Genomic DNA, 21,464 nt, shown 5'->3' with positions numbered 1-21,464 from the left:
TGGGCATCCACACAGCCCCCAAGGAGGACCTGGACACCTCCTCAGCGGAATTGGTCTACAGCGCCCCCCGACTGTCCCAGGTAAGTTCGTACCCGAGGCCCGAGGTTCTGGGATAATCATCTTTTTATCCAGAAAGTTTAGATTTATACAAGATGCTAGCATAGGTATTGGTAAACTTTTCATATAATTAAAAGTTTTAATGTGACAATCAGCAAACAAGACTTGACGCAAATAACTTAATTTTAATCACGTGCCTGCTCAATTTTTGCCTTCAAGTTAATGTAGAAACCATGATGCCATTCCTCTAATTTACAATTACTTTACTGAATGAATTTAAGTAGATTTCCTGTAAGATAACAATGAAAATAGTTCTATGCATTTCTGTGTGTGCATGGCTAATCTTATTACTGGCATATCTGATGTTATTTAAAGGATAGAGTAAGACCAGAAAGGTTAATATGATGTTGTTTAGTTTAATCTAGGTCTGTATTGATCCAGTCACATCTCTGTTGATGGTCTGTTATGTAATTTCTACAGACACTATTTGTGATATTAGATGCACAGATGCTTGCAAGTCTAGAACTAACTTTTTGGAACTCTTAAAGCACTAGTAAAAAGGAGCTAAACGTGTCAGTGCCATTAGTCACAAATTGTGAATGGAGAAACAAGAATTAGAAAGGCAGTGTTCACCTTGAACTTTGGAATGCTTTCATCTTCATACCAACTCTCTTTACTAAGGTCCCCAAGTATTGAACATAGCATTTTCATATAAAATGTGTTCCCTAAGATGCACATTACTCAGTTTTGCAAGCAGAGTTTGAAAAGAATGTTGATGAGTGATAATCAAGTGTCTTCAATCAGTCCTGCCGAAGGATTTCAGCCTGAAGCATTGACAGTGTTTTGTTCCATAGATGCTGCCTGGCCTGCTGAGTTCCTCCAGCATTTTGTGTGTGTGCTCAGATTTTCAGCATCTGCTGATTTTCTCTTGTTTGTGTCTTCACTCATTTCTTCTTCTTCTCTCTTGTGCCCAGGTGTGGTTCAAGCTCCTCACTTCTGTCTCTACAGTATGGTGACTTTGATATCCCACGTTTCCTCTTCCCTTCAGGGGTCCTATGAAGTGCTCTCTTGATGACGGAGTTGGCTCTCTTCTCATCACATGCCTAATCCATCTCCAACGTTTCCTCATGATGATTGTGGCCAATCATTGTGTCCTCCTGTTGGCACTGAAGGAGTAGGGCGCGGTTGGAGATCTCTTCAAAACAACAGTTATGCCATCGTGATGCTGACCATCTTCCCTTCCTGAGTGTAAAACTGTCTCACCAGTTACTGCCAGACCCTGTCCGTCTGCTTTCACTGACAGCTAGTAGATGTAGGTTATAACAATGCATTTCTGCACTTATCTGCTAGCTTGCCAATGTTGTACATGGTTCGTATTCCAAGAACCAGTTTTGGTCTTGGCTATGGTGGTATTCAGGGTTTCCTTCATCGTGTCAATTTCCACTACTGTCAATGTGAAAGTCCTGGGTGGAGACTCAGGCATACAATTACACGCAGATATAGAAGGATTCTTCATTGCTGATTCTGTAGTTTCTCAGTATTTTTTAAGCACCAGGATTACTAGCCCTGTACTAAATCCCCATGCCTGGAGAACCAGTGGACCCCTCTTAGTCTGGCCTCTACCCTTTGGCCTGTTTAGCATGACTGACTCTTCCAAGAGCCAAAGCTCAAGGCCTTGACTCTAGCCAACATAGCTCTCTGAGTCATTGAGGCAGGCAAGCCTCCAAACCCTACAACAAGGTTGTGGTCCTCATAGAGATCAGTTTTGATTTGTTTGTAAGTAAATAAATATGAGCCATCATGAAGGTCAGTTCCATACAGAGTTGCTTTGTGGGGTGATAGTTTCAGATGCTTGTGCAGAACAGTTGCTGGATACTCTGCACGAGCAGCTTGGAAATTGTTTTTCTCTATGGTTGAGAGAAAATGGTATATCTTTCTTATTTATATGTTACTATGCGATGTCGACCATATTTACCTTGCAAAATTTCCTGAGCCGTTTTTTTTTTCTCCAGCTACTGCTACAGTCTGGACAATTGTCATTCTGTTGACCTGTGAGATCTTTGCTCTTCTTCCTCCATAAGCAGCTTCAAACAAACCTCAGAAAATAGAGATGATCAATCCCTTTCTACAGATCAAAGTTCAAAGTAAATTTAATATCAAAGTACGTATATGTCACCATGTACAACCATGTGATTCATTTCCTTGCAGGCGTACCCAATATGTCCAACAGCCATAATAGAATCAATGAAAGACCACATCTACAGTGCGGACAACAATACAAATACAAAAAAGAAAGAAGTAATATTGAAAGTAATAAATATCAAAAACATGAGATGAAGAGTCCTTAAAAGTGAACCCATAGGTTCTGGTAACATTTCAGTGGCAGGGTAAGTAACGTTGTTCCCTGTTAGTTCAAGAGCCTGATAGTTAAGGGGTAATTCCTGTTTGGCTCCTGAATATGGTGGGAGTCCTAAGGCTCCTGTACCTTCTTCCTGATGGCAGCAGTGCAAAGAGAGCGCGTCCTGGTGGTCCCTGATGGTGGAAGCTGCTTTCCTGTGACAACACTCTGTAGATGTGTTTAATGGTTGGAAGGGCTTTACCCACAATGGACTGTGGTACATCCAATAGTTTTTGTAAGGATTTTCCATTCAAGGGCATTGGTATTTCCATGCCAGGCTATGATACAGCCCATCGATATAGTCTTCACCACATATCAACAGAGGTTTGTCAAAGTTTTAGATGTCCTGCTGAATCTTTGAAAGGTCCTAAAGAAGTAGAGATGCTGCCTTGTTTTTTCATAATTGTACTTACATGCTAGACCAAGACAGGTCCTTCAAAGTAATAACACTGAGAAATTTAAAGTTGCTGACCATCTCTACCTCTGATCCTTTGATGAAGAGTGGCTCATGAACCTCCAGTTTCCTTCACCTGAAGTCAATAATCAACTTCTTGGTCTTGCTGACATTGAGTAAGAGGTTGTTGTTATGGCACCAGTCAGCCAGATTTTCAATCTCCCTCCTATATGCTGATTCATCGCCTCCTTTGATTCAGCCTGTGACAGTGGTCTCATCAGCAAACTTCGATAAGGCATTGGAGCTGCACTTAGCTGAACAGTCATAAGTGTAAAACGAGTAGAGCAGGGAGCTAAGCATACAGTTTTGTTACGCACTTTTGCCGATAGAGATTATGCGGGAGATGTTGTTGCCGATCCAAACTGACTGGAGTCTGCAAGTGAGGAAATCAAATATCCAATTGCACAAGGTATTAAGGTCAAGGTTTTTAAGCTTATTGGTTAGATTTGAGGGGATCATAGTATTTAACGCTGAACTGTAGTCGACAAGGAGATCTTTGACATCCAGATGTTCCAGGGTTGAGTGATGAGCCAATGGGATGGCATTTGCCCTGGTAGGCAAATACGAGTGAATCAAAATCACTTATCAGGCAGAATTTTATTTGTTTCATCAGCAACCACTCAAAGCACTTCCTCACAGAGGATGTAAGTGCTACTGGATGATAGTTATTGAGGCTCTGGTGTAAGTGAAGTCGGCTTGAAATAGATGGGTTCCTCAGACTACGGAAGCGGGGGGTGGGATGGGGTTAAAGGTCTGTGAACACTCCAGCCAGTTAATCAGCATAGAACTTTAGTACCCATCTGGACAACACCCTCCTGAAAGCTATTTACAGATAGGTCTCAGAGCCTGATATCACAGGATCATCGGGGACTGTGCGAACTCGTGATGATCCCTCCATGTTTCGGTGGTCAAAATGAGCATAGAGGGAATTGAACATCTGAAAGTGAAGCCCTGTTGTCGTGTATATCACTTTATAAGTGCTAATAGCATTGAAGCTCTGCCACAACTGTCGAGCATCCTACATTGATTCAGGTTTAGTCTGGAATTTCCACTTCGCCCGTGAGATGGCTTTCCAGAAATCGTACCTGCACCTCTTTTGACTTGCAGGGTTGCCAAACTTGAATACCTCTGATCTGGCTCTCAGCAGATTGCTGATCTCATAGTTTATCTAGGGCTTCTGGTTGGGGAAGACTCTGAATGGTTTAGTGGGAACTCACTTGTCTATGATGGTCTCTATAAAGTCCCTGACAACCATGGTGCATTCATTCAGATCCCTAAATTAGTACTTTAGCATGGTTCAAAGTAATCTCAAAGCTGCATCTCTTCTGCCTGTGACCACTCCTTTGTTCCACTAATCCCTGGAGCTCTGCTCTTTAGCCTCTGCCTGTATGCAGGCAGAAGGACAGTCAAATGATCAGACTTAACAAAATGCTGTCTGAGCATGGTACGGTAGGCATTCCTTATCTTAGTATGACAGTGGACTGGAGTGTTGGGACCAGGATGTATTCTGATATTTGGACAGGGTTTTCTTCAAACAAGCTTGGTTGAAGTTCCCGATTATGGCATGAAATGCATTGGGACGGACTGTTTCTTGTTTGGTGACGGCATCGAATTGAATTGAGTTGACTTTATTACTTACGTCCTTCATAAATATGAGGAGTAAAAATCTTTATGTTATGTCTCTGTCTAAATGTGCAATGTGCAATTTATAATAAGTAGTGTGTACAACAGGGGAGTTCACATCTACAGATGCACTGCACTGTCCACACCACTCTCTACAGAGTCCTGTGATTGAGGGAAGTACAGTTCCCATGCCAGGCAGTGATACAGTCAGTCAGAATGCTCTCATTTGTGCCTCTGTAGAAAGTTCTTAAGATTTGGGGGCCCACACCAAACTTCTTCAACCGTCTGAGGTGGAAGAGACGCTGTTGTGCCTTTATGCCAGTATGTACAGACCACATGAGATCCTTGATGATGTGTATGCTGAAGAACTTAAAGCTGTTCACCCTCTCAACCCTAGATCCATTGATATTAATAAGGGTTAGCCTGTCTCCATTCCCCATGTAGTTAATAACCAGTTCCTTTGTTTTTGCAACATTGATGGAGAGGTTGTTTTCTTGACACCACTGTGTCAGGGTGATGACTTCTTCTCTGAAGGCTGCCTCATTATTATTTGACATTAGGCCAATCAGTGTAGTGTTGTCAGCAAACTTAATTAGCAATTTGGAGCTGTGGATGGCAACACTGTCAATGATATACAGAGAGTAAAGGAGGGGGCTTAGGACACAGCCCTGAGGGGCACCTGTGTTGAGGGTTAGAGGGGCAGAGGTGAGGGAGCCCACTCTTGCCACCTGCCAGTGATCTGACAGGAAGTCCAGGATCCAGCTGTACAAGGCAGGTTGAAGGGCGGGGTCTTTGAGCTTCTTGTCGAGCCTGGAGGGAATTATGGTGTTGAATGCTGAACTGTAGTCCAAGAACAACTTCCTCACAAAAACACCCTTTTCCAGATGTGTAAGGACAGTGTGTAGACCTCTGGCTATTGTGTCATCTGTTGATCGGTTGTGTCGGTAGGTGAATTGTAGGGGATCCAGTGTGGGTGGTAGCGTGCTGTAGATGTAGTCCTTGACCAGTTTCTCAAAGCACTTGCTTATTGTTCAGTTGAATGTGATGGGACGCCAGTCATTCAGACAGGAACAATAGTGGATAATTTGAAACAGGGGGGCACTCTACACTAGGAGAGCAAGAGATTAAAAATGCAGTAAACACACCTGCCTGTTCCCACCCTGGGCTGCTGTCTGGTCCCACAGCCTTGTGACGTTGGAAACAGCTGTGTACTTCAACCTCAGAGATGACCAAGCTGCAGGTCGTATCAGCGGCTTTCCTCAGGTGCTCAGTGCTGGCAACATCAAATCGTGCGTAAAAAAAAATGGTGCAGATTTTGCCATAAGCTGCATGTTTTGTTGGTGGAGAGTTGTGTCTGAATCTTGTCCCTGGATTGTTGTTTTGCTGCCTTGATGACTTTGCACAGATTGTAGCTGCATTTCTTGAGTTGCTGTTGGTCACTGGCAATGTAAGCTCTGTGTAGCATGGTAAGTGCTGCGCGCGCAGAACTGTTGATCCAGGGTTTCTCGTTTGGAAAGACCCTGACTGATTTCTGGAGGCCAACATCCTCGATGCGCTTCCAGATGAAACTCCTGATGGAACTCGTAGGCATCCTTCGTCATGGAAGACATTCCAGTTGACATCATCAAAGCAGCCCTCTAGCATCGAGACTAATTGGTCAGACCAACAGTGGATGGTTTTAACTATGGCCACCTCTTGTTTCAGCTTCTGCCTGTACCTTGGCAGCAGCAAGATGGAGGAGTGATCCGATTTTCCAAACAGCAGGCAGAGGAGTGCTTTGTAAGCCTTGTAGAAAGGTTGGTCAAGTACACTATTTCCCTGTGTGCTCACTTGGACGTGTTGACAAAACTTCAGACAGACTTTAGACAGCGACACGGTATTAAGGTCTCCGGCGACAATGAAGGCAGCCTCCGGGAGTGCAGTCTCCAGGGTGCTAATGGCGTACAGTTCCTTGAGAGCCAGGTCTGTATCAGCCTGCAGTGGAATATAGACAGCTGTGAACTCCCTAGGCAGCCAGTAAGGTCTACACAGCAGCACAAGGTACTCCAGATACTGCATCATGCAATGTCTCAAGCGCTTGATTATATTCAGCCACTGGTGGTATGTAAACCAGGGTCAGGATTATGGAGGAGAACTGCCTAGGTAAATAGAATAATGGCATTTGACCATTAGGTGGTTCAAGACATTAGTGAGGACTTAGTTTGGTGCTGGCATTCCTACATATGAGGCAAAAAATTATATTTAAATGTTAATCCATATTAGAGTAAATAACCATAGCATTTGCTTCAGTATTGTACTGAAGAAGTGTTGTGCTGATGGCAGTGTCCTCTTTTAGATGAAATATTACATAATGTCCCAATTGTGGTATAACAGCATCTCTTAGCAGTACTCCGAGAACAGCAGGGCCATTGTCCCCAGAGTAAAGGCTAATATCTATTTCTCAACCAGCATAGTGATAAGTAAATGATTTTGTCATTATCTGATTGATATTTTCTAAGTTCTATTCTGTGCAGCTCAGCTTATGTTACAATGGTGACAACATTTCAAAAGTAATTCAAAGGATTTGGCAATAGTTAGAGGTCACAAAAAATACGTAACTTTTTTTTTTGCTTGGAAAATAGCCAAAATGAAGTAGCCTCAAGACGAAACTGCATTGTTTAATGATTCCTATTATAATCTGCTATTGTTGAACCGGGATCCTGAAGGCAGGTCCAGTTATCACTTTAAATGAGTAATAAACATGATTCTGATGAATCCTTGCATTCTCACCTGCAGTTCTTATTAAATATGTTTTAATTGCTGCAACATATTATCACTTTAATTTGCAATAGGAGTATTATTTTCTCATATTTTCACCCTTCCTTTTAATAGCTAACTTTGGTTTCAACTGCAGTCTGTTATTTTTGATTCAACTCATTTAAAAATCTAAAGCACATGAATGTAAAGTGTGAATCACTTTTAATGAAATTAAGAATTACCATGTGAGATCTGTGTAAATGTTTTATAAATTTATTTATTTATTTATTGAAAACTGGTGCAGAATAGGCCTTTCTGGCCCTTTGAGCCGTGCCATCCCTAACCCCGATTTAACCTTAGCTTAATCACAGGACAATTAACAATGACCAATTAACCTGCCAACTAGTATGTCTTTGACCTGTTGGAGGAAACCAGAGTACCAGGAGGAGAATCACGCAGTCGGGGATGAAGGTACAAACTTATTACAGCCGGCGGTGGGAATTGAACCCATGTCGCTGGTACTGTAAAGCGTTGTGCTAACCACTACACTACTGTACCATTAGACTTTAATTTTGATGCAACTTCTTTATGTGCAGTGGTTTCTTTTCAAGGAAATTAGATAACAACAGTTGCATATGTAGGATCTTTAAATCAAACAGAACCAACAATATTTTGAAAATATGGACTATTTCTGTACTTTTAAGTTGCATTACATTCTAAAAATGCCTTTTCTAATATATAATTTGATGACAAATAGGAAGAGCAGCTGAAGTCACACGAGACCAAATGGAGACAGATTTCAACTGAATTAGCAGAACACAGTACACAGCCTCCTGCGAAGAATGTCAAATCTAAAGAAGCAGAGGAATACCGACTTAAAGAACATTATTTAATATTTGAGGTGAGAATGCTATTTGAAGTGCAAGAATCCATATAAAATGTGTAGTGTTTGGCCACTGAACATCAAATGATATCCTGTGATGTTACAAAAGAGAAATGGTAATTAAACTGTGCATTTATTTGGCATTAAAGACTAATTACATTACATCCCTCAAAACTTTCAATCTACAAATATTGTTACCATTTTTTTATTTGTAGATGCTAAAGAATAGGATTAATCATATAGTAAAATCTTTGATGAAATAGATTTTTGATTTGCAGTTACTACATTATTGTAAGTTAATTCACAAAGAAAGTTATGATTTATAATATTTCCACCAATATGGAAAAGCAATTGTGAAGATGAAGAGTTAAAAGTGCCCTCGGTTGGCAGCATTAAACGAACACTAGAATGCCAACTATTCAATTCACAACCCTCCCAAAAGTTGGTTTATTAACTTCTATTGAACAAAATACTTCTACTGCCTTCATGATTGCCTCTGTGCTTTTGCTAGAGCCACACTCTGTGTTTCATAGTCGATTGAAAACTTAACTGCCATGGCATATCATGGAACAACTAAGCCTCAATAACTAGGCTTAAGGTGGCAAGTATTGAAGTCTTAACCCCAGATCTTCCTTTTGTTCTTTAATCTGCTTTTAATTGTCTCCAATAATATAAAAAAGAACAATTCAAGCAGAATAAATGACCATACTGTAAAAATTAATTAAATATTTATAAAGTTAATAGATTTAGTTAATTTTACTAGTTTCCGCTAGCTTTAATTAATCAAGTTGTTTAACAAAAAAGGTTAAAAAACAATGAAATATTGAATCTAAGTTGGCTATACCATTAAAATGAATGGGGTTATGGTCTTTATCCCATTCAGTCAACTTTGGTTTAAAGCTGAGGGAACACATGTTCGTATTCTCCCCTGGACCCAGCATAGTGTCCAGTGGTAATGTACCATTTGACAAGCAGTCTTTGGCATCGTAGTGAGCAGGTACAAAGCCAAAGAACTACAATTCTCTGTGATATAGCCAGTCACAGATGAGCAGGTTTTGACATAATGTTGGGAACTGTGCAGTATCAAAGCTAGCAGTCAGTTGGAGTTTTCCTCCCTCATTTGGCAGTTCACTGAGCTGTTGTTGAAGAAACGACAAACTTGCAATCTCTATTGCTCACTGTTTCAATTTCATAGATGGAAAACTGTATTTGCAGAGCCATTATTTCCCAACTACTATTTATTATGAGCAACAGATCTACAATGAACACTCAGGAGTAATCTGTGTTATAATGAAATACTCAAATTAAGATAATTGTACATAATGTTATGTTATTTCAATCTAATGGCAGTGTTGCACAATATATTATTCTCATGTTTGAATTAATTCTCCCATTCTCTTCATACAATTATGCAAATTTTTTTTGTAAAGATAACATTTGCGTGACCGGACAGCAACTTGTTAAAATCTTGTTATGTAACATCCCACATAGTAATTGACTCTGTTTTATTCTGTCTTATTTTGCCTGAATGCATTTGTACATTGGAACTAATTTATAGTCTCAAACCAGCATCTACTAGACAGATAGATAGATAGATAGATAGATACCTTATTCATCCCCATGGGGAAATTCAACATTTTTTCCAGTGTCCCATACACTTATTGTAGCAAAACTAATTACATACAATACTTAACTCCATATAAATATGATATGCATCTAAAATCACCCTCTCAAAAAACATTAATAAATAGCTTTTAAAACGTTCTTAAATAGTTTACTAAAATACATTGAATGGTAACTTAAGCTCAGTCCTAACCCCGGCACTTTAACATATCTTGCCCCTGGCGGTTGAATTGTAAAGCCGAATAACATTGGGGAGTAATGATCTCTTCATCCTGTCTGAGGAGCATTGCATCGATAGCAACCTGCCGCTGAAGCTGCTTCTCTGTCTCTGGATGGTGCTATGCAGAGGATGTTCAGGGTTTTCCATGATTGACCGTAGCCTACTCAGCGCCCTTCGCTCTGCTACCGATGTCATACTCTCCAGTTCTGTGCCCACGACAGAGCCCGCCTTCCTTACCAGCTTATTAAGACGTGAGGCGTCCCTCTTCTTAATGCTGCCTCCCCAACACGCCACCACAAAGAAGAGGGCGCTCTCCACAACTGACCTATAGAACATCTTCAGCATCTCACTACAAACATTGAATGACGCCAACCTTCTAAGGAAGTACAGTCGACTCTGTGCCTTCCTGCACAAGGCATCTGTGTTGGCAGTCCAGTCTAGCTTCTCGTCTAACTGCACTCCCAGATACTTGTAGGTCTTAACCTGCTCCACACATTCTCCATTAATGATCACTGGCTCCATATGAGGCCTAGATCTCCTAAAGTCCACCACCATCTCCTTGGTCTTGGTGATATTGAGACGCAGGTAGTTTGAGTTGCACCATATCACAAAGTCCTGTATTAATAATCTTTGAACAGAGCACTTTATTGATCTAGACTAGAATTTTTGTTGGTGAATGATTTTCAACGACAGGATGTAAAATTAGATTAACAATGACTGCCTTGATTATCTACCAGGAATCTTCACAAAACTTCTCAAAGTTTCATTAGTAATAGTAACTCTATAAAGTGTCAGATCACGCTGACAAATAACTGATTATTTCCATAGAGAACTAGCGGCTAGCTGCAGTGCACAAATTAGTGTACTGTATTATGGCTTTCCGGACATGCACGGTGCACTATGGAATTACCTTGTACACCAAAGAACAAATGTTGGTATACCTGACCTTTCAGTCTGACCCTGAATACATCCTTGCATGAGCTAAGTAGTTAAGTATACATAGATGGCAAATGTAGTGCAATCTATTCATTTGAATGTAATTAATGTAAGACAGTAAGTTTGCTGTTTAATTTGCTTATTCCACTCTCTTTTTATAAATCAAAAGCAAAAATATAATGATGTACCTCAAATTAAGTGTTTCTTTTTACAGTTGAAGCAGAGCTTTGAAAACTGTGGGTATGGAGTTCTGGATAATACTCTTCTGGTCCTACTCTCTCCTTGCTCCTTGCTTACATAAACAGCCCTAGCAGAACTCACGCAACATTCAGTGAAATCTGGTGCAGCATTGTTAAATATTTTTCTCAGAAAACAGAACACAAAAAGAAGACAGACGTTGACCAGCAGCCTCAAATCGGCAAATGGCCCTGAATTATTGGATAAGCGCTTTACATGCCATTGCGAGTCATCGTGTTCATTGTCATTCAGGCTTTAGCTGAAACTGTCATGTGGTGTTAGGATATATCATGTAAAGACCGAGTCTCTAGCCATGGCTAACTTCATGTGCAGTATAGCCACAGAACAGAGGCCTCAAGACTTTGGGAGCTATACAGGAGCAAAAGATTAATGCAACCCAGAAACAATACATCTGGGCAGTGGTGGATGGGTGACTGCATAAAGCAAGTTCGATCAAAAAGCTGTCCGGATGAATGAGCCAACTTTCTTAAACTATTTTCAAAGATCTGAATTACTTCCCTGCAAAAGGAAAGTGGCTTTTGATGTGAATTATTACCTCAAACTAAACATTTTTTACTTATTTCCTTATTTTCATTAAGCATCTGGAGATTTTCCTCAGTCCGTCTCTGTCACAGGACATCAGACTAGAGATTAAAAAAAAGAAAATGCTTTCAAGAGAGGTTATATGCTACCAGAATGTCATTGAATACATCATTAAGCTAGAAACATAATACCAGAACTTCTCTGAATGTACAGTGGATTCCAGATAATTGGGACACATTGAGACCAGTACATTTTGGCCCAATTAAGTAGCTGCCCCAAATAGTCGAAGCTTCATGGAAATAGTTAAAAAGGTATAAAAAAGGCAAACTACCATTCAACTGAGTAACAAATTATGTATTTAACTGAAATACAGAACAAATTGGAACACTATCAATACTAGTACATACTATAAAACTCTGTATTAGTTCCTAATAGTTATCAATGGAGGATCAAACACGAGGAAATCTGCAGATGCTGGGAATTCAAACAACAACACACACAAAATGCTGATGGAATGCAGCAGGCCAGGCAGCATCTATAGGGAGAAGCGCTGTCGATGTTTCGGGCCGAGACCCTTCGTCAGGACTAACCAAAAGGAAAGATAGTAAGAGATTTGAAAGTAGTGGGGGGAGGGGGAATTGCAAAATGATAGGAGAAGACCAGAGGGGGTGGGATGAAGCTAAGAGCTGGAAAGGTGATTGGCGAAAGTGATACAGAGCTGGAGAAGGGAAAGGATCATGGGACGGGAGGCCTCAGGAGAAAGAAAGGAGGTGGGGGGGAGCACCAGAGGGAGATGGAGAACAGGCAAACAACTAAATATGTCAGGAATGGGGTAAGAAGGGGACGAGGGGCATTAACAGAAGATAGAGAAGTCAATGTTCATGCCATCAGGTTGGAGGCTACCCAGCCGGTATATAAGGTGTTGTTCCTCCAACCTGAGTTTAGATTCATTTTGACAATAGAGGAGGCCATGGATAGACATATCAGAATGGGAATGGGACATGGAATTAAAATGTGTGGCCACTGGGAGATCCTACTTTTTCTGGCGGACTGAGCGTAGGTGTTCAGCGAAATGGTCTCCCAGTCTGCGTCGGGTCTCACCAAATATAAAAGGCCACACCGGGAGCATCGGATGCAGTATACCACACCAGCCAACTCACAGGTGAAGTGTCGCCTCACCTGGAAGGACTGTCTGGGGCCCTGAATGGTGGCGAGGGAGGAAGTGTAAGGATATTGTGTTTATTTGATTGGATGTAAATGAATTAAATCAGTACAGGCATCTAGTACAGATAATGGACAGCCTCCATACAATACTATCAACGACAACATCCTCCAAATCTTCATTTTTGTTGAAACATTCAAGATGATTGTTGATATCTTCAAATTCTTCGTAATTCCTAACTTGAAGTTGTGAAATAGGTACATTATTACTCCCGGCCGTTTCTGACATTTCCAAGCCTGAATACTTGAAGCCACAATGAGCAAAACAGTTTGAATTGTCTTACTCCCAATTTCTTGCCAACTATCAGAGACAAAAACCACTTTTTTTTAAAACACAAGCACACGCAACTGATGCTATTTAAAAACTTTGCTCTAAGCACAGTGTAGTGTCTAACGGCAACACAAGTGCACACATCTGACACTAGTTAGAAACCGCTCACAGTCTCCTGCCCCAATTTATTGAAATAGTGTTCCAAATAAATGATATCATGCCCCAAATAAATGAAGGGAATCCCAGCTATTTTCCCAATTAGTTTTTGTTCCTTGAGAGTTGTTGTTGGAGAGTTAGTTGCTTCCCTAATAAACTAACTGATGGTCCAATTAACTGGAATCCACTGTACCTGTAGTCTACCAGTTGTATCTACAAACTCAGATTTCCATGCAGGGCTTTTGTCATACCTAATAATTTCAGTCAATGCCTTGTTACATTTATGAGCAGGAAAATCCCTTCAGCAAGATTAACCATTAATTCAAGGCTGTTTGAATTTGAGGTTGTTGGTCTCTGTCACCATTTTTTTTCTGATACTGAAAGAGGAGAAGATTTAACACCAGTCTGTGGTGTTCTGCTAGGGCTACCTTTGCAGTTGAAAATACAGAGAGGAGTAGGGACAGAGGAGGTCATTACCTAGGAGAGTATAAAACACAGCTTTTATTTTCAGGCACCAACTCTTCAGAGGAGCAATAATGTGATTGTGTTTCAGTAGTTTTATTCACCTGAATGTGGAAAGATTCGATCTTCTGTCCATTACCTGTGCCAGGACATTCAAGGTGATGAAGCAAAATCTAATCTTTCGTACAATCAGTTTGTTCTGAAGTTCTGTGTTCTGTCCACACTAAGCTTCATCTCCCCTGACATCACCCTGAAATGACATTAAGCTGGTGAATAGTATCTCTCTACCATATTGTAATGAGCTGCTGGCGCTAATTTCACATACTGCCTGGGACCAAGCAAAAAGGCATGTGCATTGCAAACTCAAATAAAAAGCAAATTGAAAGGATTCTTCAGTGGAAATCATAGTTAGCCTTTTCACCTTATATTAATGTGTCACATACCAAAAATATCTGAGATGTTAATTACAATACCAGTGGGGTTTTCTAAGGTCCTGAGCATCTGCTGAATGTTCCACAATTTTCCAGGACATTAAAAAGAACAATTATAACATTGATGACAGAAATTGGTGGAGGTTTCAACAACAAGGAACGTTGCCAAAACAATACAGCAGGATTTAGATCCATTGGAAATTTGGATGGAGAAATGAAAGATGGAGAGTAGTCCATCTTTGGAAGGTCAAATGCAAGTGGTAAATATATTTATTAGGAGCCCCAGGTATACCAATATTTGGAGGTAAGTCCATAGCTTGCTGAAAGTGGCAACACAAGTGGCGAAGAAGGCATACATGTCTTCCTTTGTCAGGGCTTTGAGAGTAAAGGTTGGGAATTCATCTTGCAGCTTTATAAAACTTTGGTTAGACCAGATTTGGAAAATTGTGTGCAATTCTGGTTGCCATACTGCAAGAACGATGTGGAGGATTTGGAGAGGCTGCAGAAGAGATGCACCAGAATGTTGTTCAGATTGGACAGCATCTTGAACAATCACAGTTTATCTTCTCTGGAGAAACAGGAGCAACACACACACACACACAATGCGGAGGTTACCCAGATGGAATATGAGGTTTTCTTCCTCCAACCTGAGAACAGCCTCATCAAGGAAGTAGAGGAGACCATGGATCAACATGTAGGAATTATTAAAATGGGTGGCCACTGTAAAATCCCACCTGTTGTGGTAGACAGGGCAAAGGTGTTTGACAAAGTGGTCCCCCAATTATAAAGGAGGTTACACTGGGAGTTCCAGATACAATAGACCCTGGTAGATTTGCAGGTGAAGTCTTGCCTCACCTAGGAGGACTGTTTGGGAACCAAAATGGTGGTAAAGAAGATAAAAGAGTGGCCACCCATTTTAATTCTGTTTCCCATTCCGACACGTTGATCCATGGCCTCCTCTTCTGCCACGTTGATGCTACTCTCAGGTTGGAGGAACAACACCTCCTATTCTATCTGGGTAGCCTCCAACCTGACTTCATGAACATCAATTTCTCTAACCTACAGTAATTTCTCATCCCTCCCCCTTCTCTCTTTTCCCATTCCCCACTGCAACACCCCTCTCATCCTCTCTTTTCCTCACCTGCCTGTCATCTCCCTCTGGCGCTCCTCTTCCTTCCCTTTCTCCCATGGACCAACCGCCTCTCCTATCACATTCCAGAATTTTCTGTTTGTTGCTCTGGATTTCCAGCATCTGCAGACTTTCTTGCATTTATTGTTTTCTCTGAAGTGTTAGAGGCTGAGATGTGAATTGATAGGACTATATAAAATCATGAGAGGCATAGACATTTTAAATAGACAGTCTTTTTCCCAGGTTGGAAATGTCATCTAGTGGAGGGGATAGGTTTGAGGTGAGAGGGGAAAGTTTCAAGGAAAATTTCAAGTTTTTTTAAATATAGGAAATGGTATAGACAGACACATGAACAAGAAGCAAATAGAAGGATACAGATCACATGCAGATGGAGATCGATGGTGGGTCCAAAGTGTCTGTTCTACGCAGTCCCATTCTATGTTCTAAAGGACTGTGCAGCTAATCCAGTGCTGACCAGAAGAATGTTGCCAATGCAACATCAAGACTGAGTATCTTAACTGCTCTGTCAGAAATATTACAACACCTAAAATGGTGGATTAAAACATATTTCTTGAAGATTCACAGTGCAAGATGTTGCCAGCCATCAACACAATGGTGACGTCCTGCAGACAGTTCACAGAATTACTTCTTTTGCTTCTTCTTTCAAATATGATTTCCATATATGATCTAAGTTGCATGCAATTGGAGCCTATGATTTAAATTTTGATGATGTGATTTTGGATCGATTGAGCAATCTGGCATTCTTTGCTGTCTCTGAGGGAGTTCAGTGAGGTTGGGAGCAGAGTGTCGGCCCTGGAGGCAGGGAGCAAGCCCATGATTGGCTCCATTGCTTCTCTCTGATTGAGGCATTGAGCAAGGTTGAAGTCAATGATGACGAGAATGGAAGGCAGGCGGGTATTCGGTGCTGTCTGCCGGCATTTAACTGGTCTTCCTCTTCCTCTCGCTAGCTACTGTCAGAGGGAGGTGCAGGAGTCTTCGATTCCACATTGCAAGGATTGACCAGTGAGCCTCGTGGCTGTGGACTCATTTTGGGGGACATTGAGGTTCATGTTCATGAGCTTCTGGGTTCTGGTTACCCCTTTTTCTGCTGTTTCTGGGTGGTTTGATTGGGGCGCGTTGACGAAGACGGGCACTGCAGCCTGAAGTTTGCTAGCGGCGTGGCGCTGAACTGAATACTCCTGGACTCTTGCTTTGATGTTTGGTATTCTATGTGTTGTTCGCTCGCTTTTTGTCATTTGTGCAACTTGTTCTTTTTTTGCGTGTTGGTTGTTTGATGTTTTCCTTGAACAGGTTCCATGGTGTTCCTTTTCTGCATGTCTGTTTGCGGGAGGACGAATCTCAGAGTTACATTCCGTATTCTTGGAATGTACTTTGAATCTTTGAAGTGCATTCTATAAATGCAACAATTTTATCTTGCTAACAAGTGACTTATAGTCCAGTGAGGTTGCCTAGAATATGGCTAACAAATTTCTCCATGATCCCAGTCTTCTGGTGAATAACTTCTCTTACTAACATCACCAATAAGAGTTAAATCCTTAGGATCTGCAGCTGAAGAAGAACTTGATCTGGATTCTGGTATTTCTGTTCCTGTAATTTGCATTTCATTATTTAAACCATCACATAGATGTTCAAAATACTAAAGGAAGATCTTTTGATCAATATTTCTATGCTGGCTGAAATGGGAGTACTGAAAATTATCTTGCGCTCTTAATGATAGAACATAGAGCAGAAAGCACAGGAAGAGACATTTTGGCCCATGATTCTGAAGCATGATGCCAAATTAAACCTTCTGCCTGCACATGATCCACATCATTCCATTACGTACTTATTCATGTACTTGTCTGAAAGCCTCTCGAATAACGTTATTGTATCTATTTCCACTATCACCCCTGGCGACATGTTCCAGACACCCACCACTGTGTAAAACTTGTCTCACTCATCCCCCTTAAAACTTCCCCCATTTCCCCTTAAAGCTTTTCCCTCTAAGTGTTTAACATTTCCATGCTGGGAAGAAATATTCTGTCTCTCTTGCCTATCTATGCCTCTTATAATTTATGGACTTCTATCAAGTCTCTCCTTAGCTTCTGACACTCTGGAGTAAACAACTCAAATTTGTCCAACCTTGCATACCTAATCCAGGCTGTATCCTAGCAAATCTATTCTGAAACCTCCCCAAAGCCTCCACATCCTTCTTGTAATGGATCAACTAAAGTTGCACTCTAAGTGTGGCCTAAGCAAAGTTTTATACAACAACATTACTTCCTGACCCTTAAAACTTTATGCCCCTAGTTACAAAGGCAAACATTTCATACGCCTTCTTTAGTACAATATCTACTTGTTTACGCTCTAAACCTTTGTACAGAATGGGGCATTCAAGAGGGCATATCAGCACTTCCACTGGAGAATTAAGCAAAGACCAATAACTACTGCCCTTTGCCACTGGATGGCCACATCAACGTCAAACATCTTTGTAATTCCTTGGTGGTTTAAAACTCAGTCTTTGCAAAACAATCTGAACTATTTTATCAATGCTGCTGGTTCAGTATCAACAAAACACATTTTGACAGATGAAAATATGGTATATGCATACAGTGAATTCAACCCTGTAATGTGGAACATCATGACACAAGTACAGCATTGTGGCTAGAATTATTTTACCACTTAACAAGCCCTAGTATTCTTTTAGATTATGCAGCAAAGAATACTGTTTTTTTTTTCAAAATAGATGTCTTTTCAAGAGCTGATCACAATAAGAAAATCATCATTTGCACAGATTGGGGAAATAGTTAACTGGTGAGAATAGGTCATAGGCGTTGGATACGCAAATTTGCACAGAGCATTAATTTCACAGTCTCTTCCTTTTCAGAGAGAAGAGATCATAGAAGTTGTTTTGTGGAAATGAGTGAGAGAAACCTTTTTCACCACACAGCTGGTGTGCACAGAACCCGATCATTCTTCACAATCAGATTGTGGGACAGTACCAAGGCCACAAGGTTAATTCCTGGGATGTCTGGACTGTCTTACGCAGAGAGGTTAGAGAGACTGGGCTTGTACACGCTGGAATTAAGGAGATTGAGAGGGGATCTGATTGAAACATATAAGATTATTAAGGGATTGGACAAGATAGAGGCAGGAAATATGTTCCAGATGCTGGGAGAGTCCAGTACCAGAGGGCATGGTTTAAGAATAAGGGGTAGGCCATTTAGGACAGAGTTAAGGAAAAACTTCTTCTCCTAGAGAGTTGTGGGGGTCTGGAATGCACTGCCTCGGAAGGTAGTGGAGGCCAATTCTCTGGATGCTTTCAAGAAGGAGCTAGATAGGTATCTTATGGATAGGGGAATCAAGGGATATGGGGACAAGGCAGGAACCGGGTATTGATAGTAGTTGATCAGTCATGATCTCAAAATGGCAGTGCATGCTCGAAGGGCCGAATGGTCTACTTCTGCACCTCTTGTCTATTGCCACCGTAATGTCTTAAATCAAAAATTGTAGAGATGGAAAATTAAAATAAGAACACAAATTGCTGGAAACATTCAGCAAGTCAGACAGTATTCTCTGTTTTCATTACATTCTGAAATTTGTTTACATTTTTAAACAGATCAAATAATCATTGAATTCAATTTGAGATAATAGATCCCTGTTTTTCACCTTTTAAACAAAGGGTTAAGGATCTATTTGAATAATTTTCAGTTGTTTAGCAGCATGTCCTCTATGTTAAACTTTTGTATTGTCATTTTCTTCTACAGAAAAATCGATATGAAGCATATATTAATCTACTGAAGGCAAAACTAAAGGTAGGAACTGATGATCTGGAAAAAATTGAGGCAATTATTTTTAACACAGAAAATGATGAAAGTTCCTTGAGGAAGACTCAGTCTAGTCCTTCTCTAAACCAAGGACATTTTTCTCTCAATGGCAAAATGGAAAAGGACATTACAGAACAGAAAAGTTGTCCCAAGTAAGAATCAATGTAATTAGATGGAATTTACAAACTTGTATGGAGTAAACATGGCAAGTTCATTATATACATCTTTGATAGTTCAAAAGTAAATTGGACATAATTTTTAATATTCTGTTTTAATTTTTTAATATCTCACATTTCTTGTATTCCCTTAAAATCTTTACTACTTATTCTCCTAAACATTATTCTCTTACTCCAAGCCAGTTTAGGATTCTATTAAACCTGTCAGAATAAAATACTAGTAGGCCATTTTAAGGCTCATAATTTGGTTTTTTTTTGTCCAGCCCTGCTAATTTTCTTTCTCATTGTTATGTCATGTATTCATTTTTGCTAGGTTGTACATTTTGTCCAAAGCTTTGAATCCAATGTTTTTATTGATCTGAGAGCTATGCTTTCAGGAGAATTATTTTTCCACCAATTTTCTTTAAATTCACTTTCAATTTGATTGGAATCAAATTTAGCATGTAGATTGCAAAACAACCAAGAACAAACTTCTATGCTGGTTTATCCTTGGTTCTGCAGTGTGGTACTTAATTATAGTTGGGTATTTAATTGGCTTGTATGTTTGAACATTAGTTTCTATTTACATCTACTTTCAAAAGATCCTCTGCATTTTTTAAAGCTTATAATTTACCAAAATTTTATTCCCGTGGATAACATTAAATGGATAACAGACTTTTATAGCATTGCTCTCAGCCACTTTAAAGCTGCACTGCTTTACAGGGCTTAAAGAGTTTTAATATTCCTGGAAAAAACAGGCAATAGTTTTATAAACATTTGTTTCTAAAATGTTGTTTATAAGTACTCACATTGTATATTATAATTATATAGCTCAAATAAACTTGGATTCCTAAATTGCCTGTCATTATGATTAACATTACATATGAACACCTAGTAGTATGCATGCTGGGAATCTCCTATTAGAGCCAACAAGAAAGAACAGCCTAACTTTTCATATTACTGCATTTTGTTACCATTAATATCTAATATTGCATATTTAATTTTACATATCTTGTTTACTTGAATGAACAACTAGATTTAATTTTATCTTTAATAATTATTGTCAAATATTGTACAGAAATACTGTTACATACACAGTACCATTTTGTGTATGTGTGATGTGAACAATGTTAAATGGAGTTTTCAATAATCGAGTACATTTCTCCATTTTTCATAAGATAGCTTGCTTGGATTTTGTTAGCATATGAAAATGATTGTAAGGAGGAATGGATTCAGTTTCTTTATTTAAGAATACTACCTAATATATATCATTAAAAGGAATATTATATCTGTAATGGTGCTTCTTCTACCAATCAATTTATTTATGTGCAATATAATGTGTGTTATGGTGGTATCAAGCAAATCTGTGCCAGTATTTTTACTATGTTAATATGGAAATTATAGCTTCTTCTGTTTTAGAACCCTTATTATAATGTTATATTCATATTTGTTACAACATACAAAACAGTAAAATATGTTTTGTTATAAACAGTACACAAAAGAAAATAAAGACAGTGATATGTAGCAAATACTGTAATGAAATGTTTTCTTTTATTTTGAGAAATGTTTCACTTAGCAGACCTATGAAATAATTCACAGATTAAACTGTCATTTTCATATAACCTCGTGCTAATTGCAGTATCCTTTACCCCAAATGTATTAACATTTAATTCAGTTTATTAAAAATAACTTCTGAAAGCATCAAAGTTTGTTCTTTGCCTGACAGGTTCAAAGTTAAATAACAATCATTTTCATCAAGTACATGTATTACCATCTGGTGTTTCAGCAACTTCACCAAACAAAATACAAATGCAAACACACCCTTCAATAGGCAAAAAAAAAACTTTATAGCCTGACCGTTTAATTAACAAGTTATACAGATGGCAACGAGCTAAATAATCTTACCTATTTATGGAAGCGTTGATAATAATGGGTGCACTTTAGGACTGGCATTTTCTAAAGGGTTTGTGCATTCATATTCATAGGATATTGGGGAAAGTTCCTAATTTTGAACACTGTTATTTACCAAATGCAGCAGAAGTATTATTTGCATTATTTGCTAACACTTTTAGTGTATGTCTGTTTTAGCCTTGTACATTTTA

The 21,464-nt window shown here is 39.6% G+C and overlaps 1 protein-coding gene across 1 annotated transcript in view; it reads left to right on the top strand.

Annotated features, from left to right (window-relative positions):
• Positions 1-21,068, top strand: part of LOC140739344 (PH and SEC7 domain-containing protein 2-like) — a 168,120-nt gene extending 147,052 nt beyond the window's left edge. Inside the window, exons 14-15 of the mRNA XM_073067559.1 lie at positions 8,026-8,169; positions 19,148-21,068. Of these exons, the coding sequence (XP_072923660.1) occupies positions 8,026-8,169; positions 19,148-19,363 (360 nt within the window). The 3' untranslated portion in view covers positions 19,364-21,068. The remainder of the gene's footprint in view (positions 1-8,025; positions 8,170-19,147) is intronic.
• Positions 21,069-21,464: the final 396 nt, after the last annotated feature.

This window comes from Hemitrygon akajei, chromosome 15 (assembly GCF_048418815.1).
Source record: "Hemitrygon akajei chromosome 15, sHemAka1.3, whole genome shotgun sequence".
NCBI lineage: Eukaryota > Metazoa > Chordata > Chondrichthyes > Myliobatiformes > Dasyatidae > Hemitrygon > Hemitrygon akajei.
This window is presented reverse-complemented; position numbering and strand designations above follow the sequence as displayed.